The 19,822-nt window shown below is 39.1% G+C and overlaps 2 protein-coding genes across 5 annotated transcripts in view; both read right to left on the bottom strand.

Moving 5' to 3' along the window:
- Positions 1–32: 32 nt before the first annotated feature.
- On the bottom strand, positions 33–1,917 carry LOC113467963 (DNA polymerase I-like). Of its 4 annotated transcripts, none has more exons than XM_026824502.1 (2): positions 1,639–1,917; positions 33–301 (listed from the first exon to the last, which is right to left on the bottom strand). In XM_026824502.1, the coding sequence occupies exons 1-2, from the start codon at positions 1,720–1,722 to the stop codon at positions 170–172; spliced, it is 216 nt and encodes a 71-aa protein (XP_026680303.1). In that variant the 5' UTR covers positions 1,723–1,917; the 3' UTR covers positions 33–169. The 4 variants fall into 4 exon arrangements, 2 of the variants coding, with proteins under 2 accessions (XP_026680303.1, XP_026680302.1); XM_026824501.1 differs by lacking the exon at positions 1,639–1,917 and adding an exon at positions 1,377–1,474; XR_003391863.1 differs by lacking the exon at positions 33–301 and adding an exon at positions 316–389.
- Positions 1,918–8,396: 6,479 nt separating this feature from the next.
- LOC103510462 overlaps positions 8,397–19,822 on the bottom strand; it is a 29,806-nt gene continuing 18,380 nt past the window's right edge. Inside the window, exons 9-17 of the mRNA XM_026824496.1 lie at positions 18,888–19,070; positions 18,233–18,277; positions 17,261–17,668; positions 16,880–17,144; positions 16,408–16,713; positions 12,788–16,258; positions 11,355–12,644; positions 9,502–9,771; positions 8,397–8,620 (exon numbers count right to left, since the gene is read on the bottom strand). Coding sequence (XP_026680297.1) covers positions 8,397–8,620; positions 9,502–9,771; positions 11,355–12,644; positions 12,788–16,258; positions 16,408–16,713; positions 16,880–17,144; positions 17,261–17,668; positions 18,233–18,277; positions 18,888–19,070 — 6,462 coding nt within the window. The remainder of the gene's footprint in view (positions 8,621–9,501; positions 9,772–11,354; positions 12,645–12,787; positions 16,259–16,407; positions 16,714–16,879; positions 17,145–17,260; positions 17,669–18,232; positions 18,278–18,887; positions 19,071–19,822) is intronic.

Genomic DNA, 19,822 nt, shown 5'->3' with positions numbered 1-19,822 from the left:
ACAAGTCGTATGAAATAAATGAACATTTCCTACCGATAAAGCAGATAGATCGATAGCTATGGAAAATTGTAGACTCTACTATATTATTTACTGTATCATCTCACTTTGTCCCATCCCAATATGATGGTAAAAATCGTATGAAAATTAAAATTCCGTACCTGATACAGGTTCAAATAGATTGGACATTTCCCCACGCAGATCCTGTCTTGATAGCAATGGGAAATTGTAGACTTAGTTGAACACTATTCTCCATACCTTCTCTAATCAGGGTGCAAGCTTGAGACACGTCACTCTTGGGAACCTGGGAAAATAATAAGACTTAGTTGAACACAATTCTCCATACCTTCCCTAATCAGGGAGCAAGCTTGAGACGCGTCACTCTTGGGAACCTGGGAAAATAATAAAATGGAAAAAGAAAATGAAAAATAGAGGTACAGTTAGTCCAGTGGTAACGCAATTGCTTGTCATGCGGAAGGTTTTGGGTTTGATTCCCCCTCATGGACAAAAAACTTGCACTTGTATTTCAATTGCAAGTATTTCAACAGGTTACTTTCTGGTGGTCTCGTGTTGACCCAGCACCTACATAAATGGGATTATGGGAAGTATTGTGTCTCTCCTCGCTCATCTGATGAGGGACATAGGTACTATGGGATGGGCATTGGGCATGTTACGACACAGACCATACATGTCCACTTTAAAGATCGTTTCGTTGTTACAATACATTGCCCCACGCAGATCCTGTCTTGATAGCAATGGGAAATTGTAGACTTAGTTGAACACAATTCTCCATACCTTCCCTTTTTTTTCACATTTGTGTTTTTGTGGGGGATCTCACTCCTTTTTTCTAAGCATGCATTTTAACATGATTAGTAGGTTACGTAGGTATGTACCTACAGATCTTCTTATTACCGTGAGTTGTTGTTGTTGTTGTTGTTGTTGGTGTTGGAGTCTAGTGGTAACGCAATTGCTTGTCATGCGGAAGGTTTCGGGTTCGATTCCCCTCATGGACAAAAAACTTGCACTTGTATTTCAATTGCAAATATGTATTTCAACAGGTTACTTTCTGGTGGTCTCGTGTTGACCCAGCACCTACATAAATGGGAAGTATTGTGTCTCTCCTCGCTCATCTGATGAGGGACATAGGTACTATGGGATGGGCACTGGGCATGTTACGACACAGACCATACATGTCCACTTTAAAGATCGTTTCGTTGTTACAATATAAAAGCAAGACAAGACAAGATGACTCAGGTTTTTTTTTTTTTTTTTTTTTTTTTTTTTTTTTTTTTTTTTTTTGCAATTTTTTTTAATCACTTGGTGGATAAAAGAAAGGGGGGGGGAACAACTGAAGATCTGTATCTTCTTGCAACCCTTACCTCATATATGAGTTCATCATGAACTTGCAATACAAGTCGACATCTATGTTGACTTGCACATAGGAGTGCATCAGTTTTTATCATGGCAGCTTTCACTATATCAGAATCTTCTATGCATGTGCAACCCTTACCTCATATATGAGTTCATCATGAACTTGCAGTACAAGTCGACATCTATGTTGACTTGCAAATAGGAGTGCATCAGTTTTTATCATGGCAGCTTTCACTATATCAGAATCTTCTATGCATGTGCAACCCTTACCTCATATATGAGTTCATCATGAACTTGCAGTACAAGTCGACATCTAGGTTGACTTGCACATAGGAGTGCATCAGTTTTTATCATGGCAGCTTTCACTATATCAGAATCTTGTATGCATGTGCAACCCTTACCTCATATATGAGTTCATCATGAACTTGCAGTACAAGTCGACATCTAGGTTGACTTGCACATAGGAGTGCATCAGTTTTTATCATGGCAGCTTTGACTATATCAGCGGCAGAACCTTGTATACATGTGTTCACTGCTTGTCTCTCTGCTGCCGCTAAATGGACAAATACACGATGAAACGTTAGCTGATCAATAGAAATGAAAATTACTTGTGAAAGAAGAGTAACAATAATTGTTTATTAAGTGGCCCAGGAAAATAAATTTGTTTTGAAGTTGTTTTTTTTTTCCAAGAGGTTTTATTTTATTTATTTATTTGCACTCCAAGCAACAAAGGCCATGTGTCATTTCAAGAGGTTCGATGGAGAGAAATGTAACAAAGGAGGTCTTGTCGTCTCTAATTAGCCGTTCCGAGAACGAATCGTATCTGTTTAGGATAAAGTGCTCCCCGGGCGGAAACTCGTGACCTACAAGGCAGGCGTGTTACCTTCCAAGCTGACTAGTCTGGCTCATTATATTGCGTCAACATTTAGGGAAGCCAAATTTAGGCACATATTACTCAATATTATTTGTCCAAAGAAAGTTCGCCAGCCTAGTTAGCTTGGTTGATGGCGCGTCTGCCTTGTAAGCGCTAGGCCGCGGGTTCGATTTCCGCCCGGGGCGGATTTTATCCTGATGGGATAATGTTCGTTCTCGGAACGGCTGGCTTTCCTCCCATCCTTTCTTCTCTCTTCGATTTCGGGACGATAAGACCCTAGCAGTTACAGTTCCCTCTATCAAACCTCTTAAAAAAATAAAAAATAAAATGTTCCGGCAGGTAATCACCATTCCCCGAAAACTGTTTCAATATTAAGGAAGGAACTAGGCCGGGGGTATTCCCTAATAGATAAATAAATTCTTATGCAATAAATACATTCTGATGTAATTATGTACAAAATAAGGTAGCGCACCTTGCATTAAAAAAAAAAAAAAAAAAAAAAAAAAAAAAAAAACAATAATGAACATAAAAGAGGTTTGATACAGGGAACTATTACAAAGGTGTTATCGTCCCGAAATGGAAAAGAGAAGGAAGACAGGATAGGAGAAAGCCAAGCATTCCTAGAAAGAACCTTATCTGTTTAGGATAAAGTTCTCCCCGGGCGAGAATCGAACCCTCGACCTAGTGCTTACAAGCCAGGAGCGCTACCTTCCAAGCTAACTAGGCTGTCTAAATTTCAACTCGAAAATTTTGCATTGAGTTTGTCTGTCCATCTGTATTTGTTTTGCATTAACATTAACCGTTAGTATTAACGAATTTATTTAATTTTGACATCCTTTGTAAATACTATTTTACTTAGGGTATTTATGAAAATGGATATTTACGAGTTGGTTATTCATCCCGACTCAGAGTTTCGTCTATTTTATAGACATTTTCAAGGGAAACTGAGTGTAGGTTTCCCTAGTTTCCCTTGAAAATGTCTATAAAATAGACGAAACTCCGAGTCGGGATAAATAACCAACTCGTAAGTATCCATTTTCATAAATAACCTAAGTAAAATAGTAATTAACGGTTCGTTCGATTTTGATGAAATTTGGCAACACATATGCATTAATTTTTCTCGTTACCTTTTGTGCCCTATCGGAAACAAATTCTATGCACAGGAATCTTTAGCATAATACAGTGGTGGATACTTACAATTTTTCTCAAAGGTCTAGGCTCAGTGCTAGGTGTTATCAACCAGTCTACTATCCCCGGGTCTATAACTTTAGCTTCGACACTGATATTACAGCTTCTATACAGGAATACAGAGGTGACTTTAGCATAATACAGTGGTGGATACTTACAATTTTTCTCAAAGGTCTAGGCTCAGTGCTAGGTGTTATCAACCAGTCTACTGTCCCCGGGTCTATAACTTTAGCTTCGACACTGATATTACAGCTTCTATACAGGAATACAGAGGTGACTTTAGCATAATACAGTGGTGGATACTTACAATTTTTCTCAAAGGTCTAGGCTCAGTGCTAGGTGTTATCAACCAGTCTACTGTCCCCGGGTCTATAACTTTAGCTTCGACACTGATATTACAGCTTCTATACAGGAATACAGAGGTGACTTTAGCATAATACAGTGGTGGATACTTACAATTTTTCTCAAAGGTCTAGGCTCAGTGCTAGGTGTTATCAACCAGTCTACTGTCCCCGGGTCTATAACTTTAGCTTCGACACTGATATTACAGCTTCTATACAGGAATACAGAGGTGACTTTAGCATAATACAGTGGTGGATACTTACAATTTTTCTCAAAGGTCTAGGCTCAGTGCTAGGTGTTATCAACCAGTCTACTGTCCCCGGGTCTATAACTTTAGCTTCGACACTGATATTACAGCTTCTATACAGGAATACAGAGGTGACTTTAGCATAATACAGTGGTGGATACTTACAATTTTTCTCAAAGGTCTAGGCTCAGTGCTAGGTGTTATCAACCAGTCTACTGTCCCCGGGTCTATAACTTTAGCTTCGACACTGATATTACAGCTTCTATACAGGAATACAGAGGTGACTTTAGCATAATACAGTGGTGGATACTTACAATTTTTCTCAAAGGTCTAGGCTCAGTGCTAGGTGTTATCAACCAGTCTACTGTCCCCGGGTCTATAACTTTAGCTTCGACACTGATATTACAGCTTCTATACAGGAATACAGAGGTGACTTTAGCATAATACAGTGGTGGATACTTACAATTTTTCTCAAAGGTCTAGGCTCAGTGCTAGGTGTTATCAACCAGTCTACTGTCCCCGGGTCTATAACTTTAGCTTCGACACTGATATTACAGCTTCTATACAGGAATACAGAGGTGACTTTAGCATAATACAGTGGTGGATACTTACAATTTTTCTCAAAGGTCTAGGCTCAGTGCTAGGTGTTATCAACCAGTCTACTGTCCCCGGGTCTATAACTTTAGCTTCGACACTGATATTACAGCTTCTATACAGGAATACAGAGGTGACTTTAGCATAATACAGTGGTGGATACTTACAATTTTTCTCAAAGGTCTAGGCTCAGTGCTAGGTGTTATCAACCAGTCTACTGTCCCCGGGTCTATAACTTTAGCTTCGACACTGATATTACAGCTTCTATACAGGAATACAGAGGTGACTTTAGCATAATACAGTGGTGGATACTTACAATTTTTCTCAAAGGTCTAGGCTCAGTGCTAGGTGTTATCAACCAGTCTACTGTCCCCGGGTCTATAACTTTAGCTTCGACACTGATATTACAGCTTCTATACAGGAATACAGAGGTGACTTTAGCATAATACAGTGGTGGATACTTACAATTTTTCTCAAAGGTCTAGGCTCAGTGCTAGGTGTTATCAACCAGTCTACTGTCCCCGGGTCTATAACTTTAGCTTCGACACTGATATTACAGCTTCTATACAGGAATACAGAGGTGACTTTAGCATAATACAGTGGTGGATACTTACAATTTTTCTCAAAGGTCTAGGCTCAGTGCTAGGTGTTATCAACCAGTCTACTGTCCCCGGGTCTATAACTTTAGCTTCGACACTGATATTACAGCTTCTATACAGGAATACAGAGGTGACTTTAGCATAATACAGTGGTGGATACTTACAATTTTTCTCAAAGGTCTAGGCTCAGTGCTAGGTGTTATCAACCAGTCTACTGTCCCCGGGTCTATAACTTTAGCTTCGACTGTGTGTTCGAACTTTATGCCTGGCCAAACCGCTCATCCGATTGCTATGAAACTTCGTCAACTTATTGCTTGCACTCCCGTGAAGGTTATAGGTTATTTTCCGGTTCGTTTTTGTTAAACTACGCCGAGCAAGACCACTAAATGGATGAGTGACATGAGGTTTATATGTAGAGTAAAAATTAAAGTTCCATAAGAAATACACAGGAAGCAGAGACTGCGGGAGAGAAATGTTTCGCTCTCGACCAACATTTTGAGTTTCGTTTATGTTTTTAATTTGATAACGATGCAGCTTATAGAGAGCGCGCAGCGCGACCGTATTTTTTATTATTTTCTACAAGTTCGGGCATGCCTCGGGATAGCGGAATTCCGGAGCGATGCGACGGAATTCAGCTAGTCTAATGAAGCAACGCGACGGGTTCGCCCTAGTGAAGGATATAATTTGATTGAACTCTAATCTTAAAAGAAAATGCTTACAACCTTAGAAATAAGTACCTACTCGTATTTTATTTGAACACAAAGTTTGAAACACGAAAATTTGTTCAAAAACTTCTTTAGAAGGCAATATACCAAAGTAACTTTTTTTTATTATTATTATTTTTCCAGAGATTTGATATGTAGCTGTAACAACAGAGGTCTTATCGTTCCGAAATCGAAGAGAAGATGACATTAGGTGATGAAATCTCACCGAATCGGTTCGTGTAAAGATACACAGGCGTGCTTACTGGAACTTGGCCTGGCGCACTGCCGTGCGCTCAGATAACTACGGAAGAACTACTATCGCAAACCAAGTGCCGAAATTGCTAAATGAAATTCCAACGAGTCTAGGAGAATTAGAAAAAAAAAAAAAAAAAAAAATGTTCCGGCAGGTAAACACCATTCCCCGAAAACTGTTTCAATATTAAGGAAGAAACTAGGCCGGGGGTATTCCCTAATAGATAAATAAATTCTTATGCAATAAATACATTCTGATACTGTAATTATGTACAAAAATAAGGTAGCACCCGGTTGTTTTTGAATAGCTCGATCAGATCGGCGTGATATTTGTTTGCTAGAATTGGGAGAAGTGTTATACAGAAATGGGTTATATCCCAGATAACAATAGAAAATAATATCAGATTCTATGCACATTCTATTTGCATAGAGACTATAGAGAGTGCTTATAATTATTTTGTAATAATATCTGCTAAAATAATATCAGATTTTATGACATTTTATCACATCAAAAGTAGCGTATTGAAATAAAATCTAATGATATTTGATAAAAAGTCATAGTACCTAAATAGTGAGAGGCACAGGACAAAACACCCAAGACTACTTGAACTAGTAAAACTAGATTCCAGTTGGATGTTAGAAAAGAAAATGAAAAAAGACGTCAAAAAGTATCTCATAAATAACAATGAAATTTAAATCATAAGAAGAAATTCCTACAATAGAAAGAAGAAATACGTACAACAGCAATTTTAATGTTCCCGAAAAGTACAATACTACCTAATAGTTACCTACATGTACTTTTTTTTTGCAACTGTCTACACTTCTCTAATGGGGAAATCCAAGAGAAGAAATGCTCGACAGTAGTATTGGCGTAAGTTTAAAATATTGAACGTGAAATCAGAATATTTCAGGTTTCACGCTCATATTGTTGTATATGTGTTCATAGCACAAATTAGTGGGGATTTTAATAGGTGGTTAATATGGGGGGTATTTGGGATATGGAATAATATTTTATCCGAGGGCCTCAATCTCTGGTCAGCTATTCTCAACTCAGTGGAACAAGAGTACTTAGTGGAACAAGAGTACTTAGTGGAACAAGAGTACTCAGTGGAACAAGAGTACTTAGTGGAACAAGAGTACTTAGTGGAACAAGAGTACTTAGTGGAACAAGAGTACTTAATGGGGAAAGAAATCCAAGAGAAGAAATGCTCGACAGTAGTATTGGCGTAAGTTTAAAATATTGAACGTGAAATCAGAATATTTCAGATTTCACGCTCATATTGTTGTATATGTGTTCATAGCACAAATTAGTGGGGATTTTAATAGGTGATTAATATGGGGGGTATTTGGGATATGGAATAATATTTTATCCGAGGGCCTCAATCTCTGGTCAGGTATTCTCAACTCAGTGGAACAAGAGAAAGTGTCCCGTGCTTTGAGACTTACCTATGAAATGATTCCATAGATTCATTTGACCAAGCTTAGTTTCAAGGAAAGGTCTCAGCTTCCACAATACTAGCGCTTCTTCTGCCGATTGATTCAACAGGGAGCCAAACATATTGCACAATCCTGAATTATCTCGAAAATGGGAACATTTCTCTCCCGCAGTCTCTGCACTCTGCGTATTTCTTATGGAGATTTTAGCGATCAAAAATTGATCATATCTCAGGATCGGTCTAGATTTTCGGAAAATCCTTTCTTATTGTCAGGCGAGTGTCTTAACCACTATTTTTAAAAAGAGTTATACATTTCCCCTAACCTAGTTGATTCGTATAAGCTTAACACATTCTGTTTGCCCCTACACCTAAGCTTTGGAGTGGGCTTTTTGTGTATGTTTAAAAAAATCAAAAAGGTATTTAAAAAAAAAAAAAAAAACAATAATGAACATAAAAGAGGTTTGATACAGGGAACTATCACAAAGGTGTTATCGTCCCGAAATGGAAAAGAGAAGGAAGTCAGGATAGGAGAAAGCCAAACATTCCTAGAAAGAACCTTATCTGTTTAGGATAAAGTTCTCCCCGGGCAGGAATCGAACCCGCGACCTAGTGCTTACAAGCCAGGAGCGCTACCTTCCAAGCTAACTAGGCTGTCTAAATTTCCATTTTCCATTTTCATAAATAACCTAAGTAAAATAGTAATTAAGCGTTAGTTCGATTTTGATGAAATTCTTTAGCATATGATCAGGATGTTGAGCCAGGTTCAGCTTGGTTTTCACCTTACTCCATTCCTTAGGAGATCTCACATTGAACGATACTTACAATTTTTCTCAAAGGTCTAGGCTCAGTGCTAGGTGTTATCAACCAGTCTACTATCCCCGGGTCTACAACTTTAGCTTCGACACTGATATTACAGCTTCTATACAGGAATACAGAGGTGACTTTGGCGTTGAACATGTAGATGGTAAACTTGGGATTGGTTACTATTGAGGATAAGAGTTTGAGCCCGAGGTGTTCTGTAAACATAATGAATAATCTAATATATAAAAATGAATATTTGTTTGTTTGTGTGTGTTGTGTGTTTGTTCTAACTTTATGCCTGGCCAAACCGCTCATCCGATTGCTATGACAACTTATTGCTTGCACTCCCGTGAAGGTTATAGGTTATTTTCCGGTTCGTTTTTGTTGAGCTACGCCGAGCACGGTGGGTAAACGGCAAATTCTTTAGAAAAAATTTCAGAAAATTCGACCGATTCAAAATGGCGGCACATTGAAAACAAGTCTGAAATGGCGTATTACTCCGGTAGACCTGTTTTTGTCCTCTTTTCACGAGAAAACGGCTTGACAGATGTTAATGAAATTTGTGTGTGTTTGTGGGATGGGTGTGTGTGTGTGGGATGGGTGTGGTGTGTGTGTTGGGTCTGTGGTGTGTGTGAGAGAGAGAGTGTGTGTGTGTGGTGTGATGTGTGTGTGTGGTGTGATGTGTGTGTGTGTGAGAGAGAGAGTGTGTGTGTGTGTGAGAGAGAGAGTGTGTGTGTGTGTGTGGGTGGTGTGATGGGTGTGTGGTTTGTGATGGGTGTGTGTGTGTGATGGATGTGTGGTGTGTGTGTGACTGTGTGGGGGGGGGGAAGCAACGCGACGGGTTTGCCTTAGTGAAGGATATAATCCTAAATGAAAATGCTTACAACCTTAGAAATAAGTACTCGTATTTAATTTGAACACAAAGTTTGGAAACACGAAAATTTGTTCAAAAACTTCTTTAGAAGTAACTTTTTTTGTTCAGAGTAACTTTTTTTGTTATTATTATTATTTTTCCAGAGATTTGATATGTAGCTGTAACAACAGAGGTCTTATCATTCCGAAATCGAAGAGAAGATGACATTAGGTGAAATCTCACCTGCTTGTTTAAAGTCCACATAGTATGCTACATCATTGTTCCATACAATATACATCAAAGCCAACTCTTTGCCTTTGTACTTCAATCCTCCACTATTAGAACTCTTCTTCATAAACCGGGTCCCGATGACGTCACTCTCGGCTGATTGAACCACTTTGAATGACAGGGTCAGCTGGTCGATGTGGCTGAGTTGTTGAAGAACGTAAGTGTCGTTTGGATTCTCCCGGTTGTTTTTGAATAGCTCGATCAGATCGGCGTGATATTTGTTTGCTAGAATTGGGAGAAGTGTTACACAGAAATGGGTTATATCCCAGATAACAATAGAAAATAATATCAGATTCTATGCACATTCTATTTGCATAGAGAGTGCTTAAAATTATTTTGTCATAATATCTGCTAAAATAATAATATCAGATTTTATGACGTTTTATCACATCGAAAGTAGCGTATTGAAATAAAATCTGATCCCGGTTGTTTTTGAATAGCTCGATCAGATCGGCGTGATATTTGTTTGCTAGAATTGGGAGAAGTGTTATACAGAAATGGGTTATATCACTTATATCCCAGATAACAATAGAAAATAATATCAGATTCTATGCACATTCTATTTGCATAGAGAGTGCTTATAATTATTTTGTCATAATATCTGCTAAAATAATAATATCAGATTTTATGACATTTTATCACATCGATATCTGATAAAAAGTCATAGTACCTAAATAGTGAGAGGCACAGGACAAAACACCCAAGACTAGTAAAACTAGATTCCAGTTGGATGTTAAAGATGTTAATCTAACTGGAATCTAAGTTAAAAATTCAATAGCTCATCACTGAAGGGAATTTAGCTGAAGACAAGTGAGATCCAACTCTCTTAACTGCCAAAGTCACACCATGCAGCTTTAACTCTGAAAATTTCCGAATCGGCAACCATGTCGTAGGACACATTTCCCGAATCGAAAGACACATTCCTCAAGGACATTTCCAGCAGACTTTCTCCTCCTAGATTTGCATCAAACTCATTGATAGGTTTGTTGAGGGGAGGGAAAAAATAGGAAGAAGAGGGAAAACAGGGGAAAAGGAGGGGAGAAAGAATGTATTTGAAAGTTTTTATTTGTCGTGTGGCGGGTTCGGTGGGTAATTTGGTGGTGCAAGTTATGGCACCAATTATTTGACAATGGTAACGCAGGTGTGAGAAGGAAATAGTGTGATGATGGAGGGAAGGTAAAGAAAATAGTGTAGGTACGAAGGGAAGGTGTGTTTTGGTTTCCGTGGCCTTATGCTGAACTAGCTGAATTCCGTCGCTTCGCTCCGGAATCCCGCTAGTTCATCCCGAGGCATGGCCAAACTTGTGGAAGAGGCATGGCCGAACTTGTAGTTATCAAACTAAAAACATAAACGAAACTCAAATATTAGGCGAGCGAGGAAAAGTTTTCTCTCCCGCAGTCTCTGCAGCTGCACTCTGTGTATTTATGGTGATTTTAGCGATCAAAAATTGATCATATCTCAGGATCGGTTTAGATTTTCGCAAAATCCTTTCTTATTGCACACCTAGACCATAAAAGGAATATTCCTACCAAATTTCAGCTTTCTAGGTGTTGTGGTTCTAGAGATAGAGCGATCAGTGTGTGAACTATGAAATGTGAATGAGTGAATGGATCTCGTTCTTATAATATAAGATACTCGTATGTACCGGGATAGGCTTGCTACTCTTGCAAGGACTATGAAAAGAGAGGGGGCAAAATCAATGCAAGCCTAGCCTAACCCAGTATAAAATAACCACAACCTAAAGATAAGTGAGAAATTGAGAATAATCAGAAAATATGTAGGTAGTAGGTGTACCTATTCACACTTACCCTTCTCATATTGTGTTATGGTTCCATCACAGCCAAGCGTTTCTTCAACAGTATTTATTTCTTCGCTATTGATTGCATTTTTAGAACTGGATCCTCTAGTATCAATATTTGATTTTGTACTGATTTCGTTAAGAGTATTTGCATTGGATTCTTTTCTGGTGATAGCATCAATTTTTGAATTGGCTTGTTGTCTGCTGATTCCATCTGCAACTGTTGCATTGACCTCTTCTCTATTTGTTCTACTACTAGACCGTGTTTTTCTAACACTTGAAACTTCAAGTCTATTGCTTTCTCTATTGGGCAGTCTATCATTCTCTTTTACTCCATCTTCAGGTTTGTTGAGCACATTACAGAAACTGACAGCGGTGTCGTTGAAAACAATCCCGTTCAGAAGATTCGTAACCAAAGGTTCTTCGTTGTTCAGCCTTCGTTTCTTCTCTCCCAAAGTCGGATGGGTGTCGAGTTTTCTTTTAACCGTTTCGTTATGCAGTCGTGGAGATTGACATTTCTGCGTTGACCTTCCAGGAATTCGTCGCTTTCGAATTTGTGAACTTCCTGGAGAGTCCGAGAACAAAGATTGGTTAATCAGTTTGAAACGCTCACCAATATTTTCCAGTGAGCTAATGTCATTTGGAGACAAACTTTTTCTTCGCTGTGTGCCTGTTCTCTGTGGTGTTGTGTTAGTTGGCTTAGCTGTTCTTCCAGCAGGTGTTGTATTGGTTAGCTTAGCTATTTTTTGAGTAGGTGTCCTATTAGATGGTTTAAGCCGGGTTGTAGTTGTGCACATGTTACTACTAACGAGAACACTGATAGAGTCTATGGTTTCATGATGAGCTTGATTATCCGATGTTTCCATTTCATTCTTGGGAAACGCTTCGATATCCTTCTTGAACAGGTGATCTTTGTTTTCTGCTTTATTTTCTTCAGAAGACAGATGCTTGTTACTTCTATTGCCTACGGTTTTAACATCTCTTTTCCTGTCAACCAAATGAACTTTGTTATCTCCTGGTAGATTTTTGTTACTCCTTGTAATACAAGTATCTGATTTGAACCTTTTAGATGGTTCAATATCTTCATCACTGCTAGAATTCTCTATAGTTAGACCCTCATCATCGGTTGCTTTTGAAATTCCCTGTCGTCTTTGGTGCGGTTTATTTCTCGATGTTTGTAGATTACTCAATTTCATACTCTGTGTCTTGCTGCTTTGTTGTACTGTTACGAAGTTTGTTTGAATTTCTTCATCCGTGATGAAATCCTCACTTGAGCTTGACTTCAATTCAGAACGAACATTTCGTTTGGTAGTCCCTTGGCGAGATTACTCAATTTCATACTCTGTGTCTTGCTGCTTTGTTGTACTGTTACAAAGTTTGTTTGAATTTCTTCATCCGTGATGAAATCCTCACTTGAGTTTGACTTCAATTCAGAACGAACATTTCGTTTGGTAGTCCCTTGGCGTGTTCTATGTTTGTTATAAGAAGTTTGACTCACATTACACAGGTCGTCTTCTATAAAGTCATCCTCGCTTTCTAAAGTTAAATCTATCATAGCAGGAATGCCTTTGTTTTCTTTGTCAAATCGACCCGTGGGTTGTCTTTTGTTAGTGCGGCTAGTGTTTTTAGATTTTATGTCTTTGGTATCTTTAGAGCTTTGGAACTTCGTGTTGACACTACCTTTATGCTTTATTTCTGTAATATCTTCTAATTCTATGTCCATACTTTCCTCGAAATTCAAGTTGATACTATTTTTACATTGTTTGTTTTTAGTGTTTTTGGGCATTGCTTTTTTGATTTCTTTGGACTCTTCTTCTTTAGAATCTTCAGCTTCCGAGGGTTTACTGTTATTTGATTTTAAATCTTTAGTATCTTTATTCGTGAATTTATCATGTGAAATAGTGCCTTCAACTTCTTTAGATGTAGAGTCTGAATCTTTACTATCTTCAAGTGTACTGTTTTCGCTATCATTAGATTTGACGTCTTTATCATCTAATATGTTTTTAATTTCTTTAGATTCTGTGCCTGATTTATTCTTCTGAGTGATTCTACTAGCTTTTGCTCTTCGCGTTTCACGAGGTTCATTATATTCATCATTACTCTCTTCATTAGCAGACGGCTTTTCACCAAAGTTGAGTGCTCTCTCTATGGCAGATATGTTTGGAAACTGGGATTCGAACCCAAGAGAGGGTCTTGATTTCGGGGTTGTACTTGGGTTTCCAAATTTGCTTACAGAAGTAGAAGCACTTGGGGGTTTAAGCTTGTTTGCAGAAGTACAAATAAGGATTGGAGCTTTTGTGTTATTGATGAATCCGTGTGATATACTTGAATCAATAACTGTTGAGTCTTCATTGGGTGAATCTAAATAGGGTTCTTCCTTTCTCTTATCTTTACACATTGGAATCATTGCATCTACGTGATTTACAGCCAATACTTCAGCTGTTTTCATTACGTCAGCAGTTCTTGCTGGAAGATTGATTATTTGAGAGCTTTCAGTTTTACATTTAGCACTCTTCATGTTTAGCTCTTTTAGCACCTGATTTTCCAACAAGGTCGCACTCGGGAAACTAGCGTCAAGTAAGACTGAATCACTTGGGACTTTGTCGGTTCTTAGAAGGTTTGTTGGATTTTCGTTTTGTTTAGAAAATGGTTTGGTTTTCTTCAAAGGCAGAACTTCGGGTTTCAAGAATAGGTCCTTCGGATGTTCTCGGGAATTTTCGTTAGGAGACACTTGTGGATTTTGTTTTGCTGTGTGTCTGACTGTGGTGTTTTTTGGGAAACTAGAATCAAACAGAGAGTCTTCTATCACAATGTCAGCGTTAACTGGTGGTTTTTCAGCGGTCTGTTCGTTTGGACTTGACTGTTTTTGTTTCAAGTCAGGTTTGTTCTGTACTTCTTGTTTGTTTGGTGGTTGAGAATCGTTTATTTCTACCATGCTTACTTCATTATTAACAAGTTTCTTGCTGTCATCTGTTAGTAGGGTATCTTCAACCAGCTCAGCTCCGTCTCTTACGAATCCAATATGGGGAGTTTGGAGTGTTTTGCTTTCGATTTCAATACTGGCCGACACTTTCTCCAAAGATTGCTCCTGGGTTTCTTCTATTAACTCTTTCTCAATCGATGGTAAATCTTGTTTCAATCTTGGCACATCTTTTTTCAATGTTGTTGACTGTGTCTCTTTTATCAGCGATTCTTTCTCCAAAGTGGGTGACTGTGTCTCGTTCATCAAAGATGCTTTCTCCAAAATGGGTGACTGTGTCTCTTTTATCAGCAAACCTTTCTCCGTTAATGATGATTCTTTCTCGAACGTTGGCAATTCTTTCCGCAACACTGGCAACTGTTTCTCTATCGATGGCAATTCTTTCTCCAACGTTAGCGACCGTTTGAACTCGTTCCAAATAGAGACCTCCTCATCACTTGAACTTCGGGAGGAGCTTTTCCTTTTCCATCCCACTTGATTGGCTTTCACCTTTGACTTTGAAGGCGAGAGCTTTCCCGTTTTTCTTCGCAAGGAGTATCTTGGTTTCGCTGTTCCGTTGGGACTGATTGACTTTGGTTTCTTCGCTTTCACATTGGTTGGGCTTGTGGTTGAATGCTTCAGTTTCCCATTATTTGGACTTGTGGCTGAATATCTTGATTTGTTCACCACTCTATTGGTTGAACTAACAAAGGAATACCTCTTCCCTCTGACATTGGTTGGAGTGAAATTTTCCGAATCGGCAACCATGTCGTAGGACACATTTCCCGAATCGAAAGACACATTCCTCAAGGACATTTCCAGCAGACTTTCTCCTCCAAGATTTGCATCAAACTCATTGATAGGTTTGTTAAGATCTTCACACATTATTTTGTCTTCCATGACATCTTCATCCCCACTCGAATCGAATGGATCTAAACTGAGCCGCTTTTGAGCTTTTCCCTGTGGGAATTCGTTCAATTCTTCTTTGAGTCGATAATCTTTTTCATATCCGAGTCCGTTTCCTTTGAGTTCTTCGACTGAGTTGTTGTTATATTTAATCTCAACTTTTGATTGTAAGAATTCTTCTTGGGTATCATTTTCTTCGGGATGTTTATTATTTTGAGTTTTTGTTATAAAGGATGCTTCGGTTGCTTTGTTTAGGTTGTGGTTCTGATATTCTTCTTGTAAGGATATCTCTTTAACGCCATTAGCTGGATGGTTGGACAGTTGATGCTCACGTTTTTTGTTTTCTTCACAATCAACAATGTTCTCAAGATTAGCTTCAATCCTGTTGACCATGTTTAGGTTATTTTGTTTAGCAGTTGGTTTCTTTGAGTTGTTGTTATATTTAATCTCAACTTTTGATTGTAAGAATTCTTCTTGGGTATCATTTTCTTCGGGATGTTTATTATTTTGAGTTCTTGTTATAAAGGATGCTTCGGTTGCTTTGTTTAGATTGTTCTGATATTCTTCTTGTAAGGATATCTCTTTAACGCCATTAGCTGGATGGTTGGACAGTTGATGCTCACGTTTTTTGTTTTCTTCACAATCAACAATGTTCTCAAGATTATCTTCAATCCTGTTGACCATGTTTAGGTTATTTTGTTTAGCAGTTGGTTTCTCTCTATTGTCTAAGGCTACTGAAGGATTGAGTACTGTTACAGCACTGATTTCATCTGTCGATTCATTAAATAGGTCCATACTGTACCTTGTCTTGCATTTAGAGCCTTTGCTAATGTTGATGTTATTGTCAGTGGTATCAGAAGTTGTATTGGGTATGTTATCACAGATCTGGCTTGGCGTTTTATCACAGGGTACTTTAGGACACGATACATTAGGTACACGAGTTTCATCACAGATATTTGGTATATTTTCATGGGTTTTCATGAACGTATTCTTGAGAGATTTCGATTCATTAAATAGGTCCATACTGTACCTTGTCTTGCATTTAGAGCCTTTGCTAATGTTGATGTTATTGTCAGTGGTATCAGAAGTTGTATTCGGTATGTTATCACAGATCTGGCTTGGCGTTTTATCACAGTTTATTTTATCACAGGGTACTTTAGGACACGATACATTGGGTACACGAGTTTTATCACAGAGCCTTTGCTAATGTTGATGTTATTGTCAGTGGTATCAGAAGTTGTATTGGGTATGTTATCACAGATCTGGCTTGGCGTTTTATCACAGTTTATTTTATCACAGGGTACTTTCGGACACGATACATTAGGTACACGAGTTTTATCACAGGTATTTGGTATATTTTCATGGGTTTTCATGAACGTATTCTTGAGAGATTTCGATCTATTAATTTCCACAACTACCTCGCTTCTCACATTCAATGGATCTTGTCCTCCTTTGCTATTTAGTATTTCAGTTCTGAAATTCACAGAATTGTCTGATCTTTCACCTCTGCCTCCGGCGTTTTCAGGAATGTTTACTGAATTATCGACAATTTCTGCATTTCTTTCGTCAGTTCTCACAATATTTTGTACTTTCCTTCCTATTATTTCAGTTTGCGAATTTACAGGGTGGACTGATTTTTCTTTGCTTCCGCCTGCTTTACTTTCCTTCACCTCTGCCTCCGGCGTTTTCAGGAATGTTTACTGAATTATCGACAATTTCTGCATTTCTTTCGTCAGTTCTCACAATATTTTGTTCTGTCCTTCCTATTATTTCAGGTTGCGAATTCACAGGGTGGACTGATTTTTCTTTGCTTCCGCCTGCTTTACTTTCAACATTCTCAGCACGACTTTCACTTTCTTCCCGTCCATCTTGTGCCGGCGTATCACCCACATTCCTCTTCAATCTAATCTGCGGTGTTACAGCTCTATACGTCACCTCACTCTCATTCAAATTCCTATTATTCCACTCAATATTCTCCACGCCCAGATGTTGCTCTATCAATCGTCTTGCGGAGTTAATCACAACAATCGCTGCCCAGCTCTATACGTCACCTCACTCTCATTCAAATTCCTATTATTCCACTCAATATTCTCCACGCCCAGATGTTGCTCTATCAATCGTCTCGCGGAGTTAATCACAACAATCGCTGCATCCACTTCACTCAACGTATCCTCACCGCTGAGGAAAACGTTTTCACCAAACGCTCCAACGTTGAGTACTCGAACTATGTCGGAAACACACGCGTTAGCTACGTCCGATAAGGATTCAAACCCGGCATCATACAACGCTCTAGCTTGGAGGGAATTGAGCAAATCGATTTGTAACAGAGATACAAGCTCGGCTTGGACCCCGAATTCTAGCCGGGCACAAAATTGTGACACCAGGGGTTCGAACCCGGACCATCCTAGCTTGCGGCAGAACTGGGTGACCATGCCGGCAAATGTGGATGCGGACTGTTCGTTAAGAGTATTTGCATTGGATTCTTTTCTGGTGATAGCATCAATTTTTGAATTGGCTTGTTGTCTGCTGATTCCATCTGCAACTTTTGCATTGACCTCTTCTCTATATGCTCTACTATTAGACCGTGTTTTTCTAACACTTGAAACTTCAAGTCTATTGCTTTCTCTATTGGGCAGTCTATCATTCTCTTTTACTCCATCTTCATTACAGAAACTGACAGCGGTGTCGTTGAAAACAATCCCGTTCAGAAGATTCGTAACCAAAGGTTCTTCGTTGTTCAGCTTTCGTTTCTTCTCTCCCAAAGTCGGATTGGTGTCGAGTTTTCTTTTAACTGTTTCGTTATGCAGTCGTGGAGATTGACATTTCTGCGCTGACCTTCCAGGAATACGTCGCTTTCGGATTTGTGAACTTCCTGGAGAGTCCGAAAACAAAGATTGGTTAATCAGTTTGAAACGCTCACCAATATTTTCCAGTGAGCTAATGTCGTTTGGAGACAAACTTTTTCTTCGCTGTGTGCCTGTTCTCTGTGGTGTTGTGTTAGTTGGCTTAGCTGTTCTTCCAGTCAGGCTCTGCAGCATGCCTTTGTTACAGGCGTATTTGGCAGCCACCTGTGTAGGGAGAGAAAATATTGTAACTTGTAGCAAAATAATATTTTGCCAGCCTGGTTCGCTTGGAATGTAGAACGCCTGCCTTGTAACTCTTGTAAGCGCTAAGTCGCAGGTTCGATCCCGCTTGAGGTGAACATCATTCCATTTTATCCTAAAGGATTTTATCTTTATCCTAAACAGATAAGTTTCCTTTTTGGAACGGCCCACTTTCTCCTATCCTATCGTCCTTCTTTCTCCTATTTCGGGACGATACTTGACCACTACACCACCGAGGTAGGTATTCCATACCTCGGCTGGGATTGAACCCACGCCCTCCTGTTTACCAGGCGAGCGCCTTGACCACTACACCACCGAGGTAGGTATTCCATACCTCGGCTGGGATTGAACCCACGCCCTCCTGTTTACCAGGCGAGCGCCTTGACCACTACACTACCGAGGTAGCGCCTTGACCACTACACGATAAGACTTCCGTTGTTCATAATTCAAAGATTGGCAATAACTTTTGTCAATTTATATTGGATTGGCTCATAATCCTCTTGAAAAAAACATATCATAAGCTGACAGCCTAGAATAAAACAGTTATTATAACGATTGAAAGGGATATATTTACCTCAGTTAGGCTCATCTCATTAACAATGTCCTGTAGAGCCAAGGCGGTATAGAATCTCTTGAACACAGACAGGACCTTACGACCAGCCGGTGATTTAGCATAGGATGGCTTGACTAAGATCTTGTGTAGAAACTCCACCTGCACATACAAAAATATTAATGTATTTTTGTATTTCTTACTATGCTGTATTTCTTATGACAATCTGCTGTATGACAATAGCTGTATTTCTTACTATGAGAATAGGCGATATTGTTTCTAATTGGTGATACCGAATAAAATCAAAATATTTTATCCAATGCAAATAGTGCACAAATAAGATCTAATTTAGGATAGCGCGTCTCCACTGTGAGCGTTAGGTCGCAGATTCGATTTCCGCCCGGAGAGGATTTTATTCTACAGGGGTTCGTTCTTGGAACGGCTGGCTTTCTCCTATCCTACCCTCCTTCTCTTCGGTTTCGGGACGGTAAGACCTTAGCAGTTAAAGTTCCCGCTATCAAACCTCTTGAAAAAAAAAGATCTTTTTTAAAATTTAATATTCTATTACTATGAATCAGTTGGTTTGTCCAGCTACAATTTTAATTACATTTCACAAAAATGTTCACGACATAAATGACAGTTTGCTAAACTCTCTGTGCCAGCTCCCATGGCGTAGTGGTCACTGCACTCGCCTTGCACGCGGGAGACCCGGGTTCGATTCCCGGCGGGGTCAAGAAATTTGTATCATGCAAATGATTGATTCCGGGACTGGCCGTTACGGGGCCCACTCAGCCTCGTGAGGAAAATGAGTAGCTATGACATATAAATGCGCATAGCGACCGGTGCCAGCACGGTAGGTAAACATTGGATGTTAGGATTATTGAGATATTGGGAAAAATCCTACAATGCTGCAGTGAGCACCAAAGTTGTGATACAGTAACACAAAGAAAAGACATTTA

Source organism: Diaphorina citri, unplaced genomic scaffold, assembly GCF_000475195.1.
Source record: "Diaphorina citri unplaced genomic scaffold, Diaci psyllid genome assembly version 1.1 scaffold602, whole genome shotgun sequence".
NCBI lineage: Eukaryota > Metazoa > Arthropoda > Insecta > Hemiptera > Psyllidae > Diaphorina > Diaphorina citri.
Note: the sequence above shows the minus strand (reverse complement) of the source record. Positions and strands in the feature narration are given on the sequence as shown.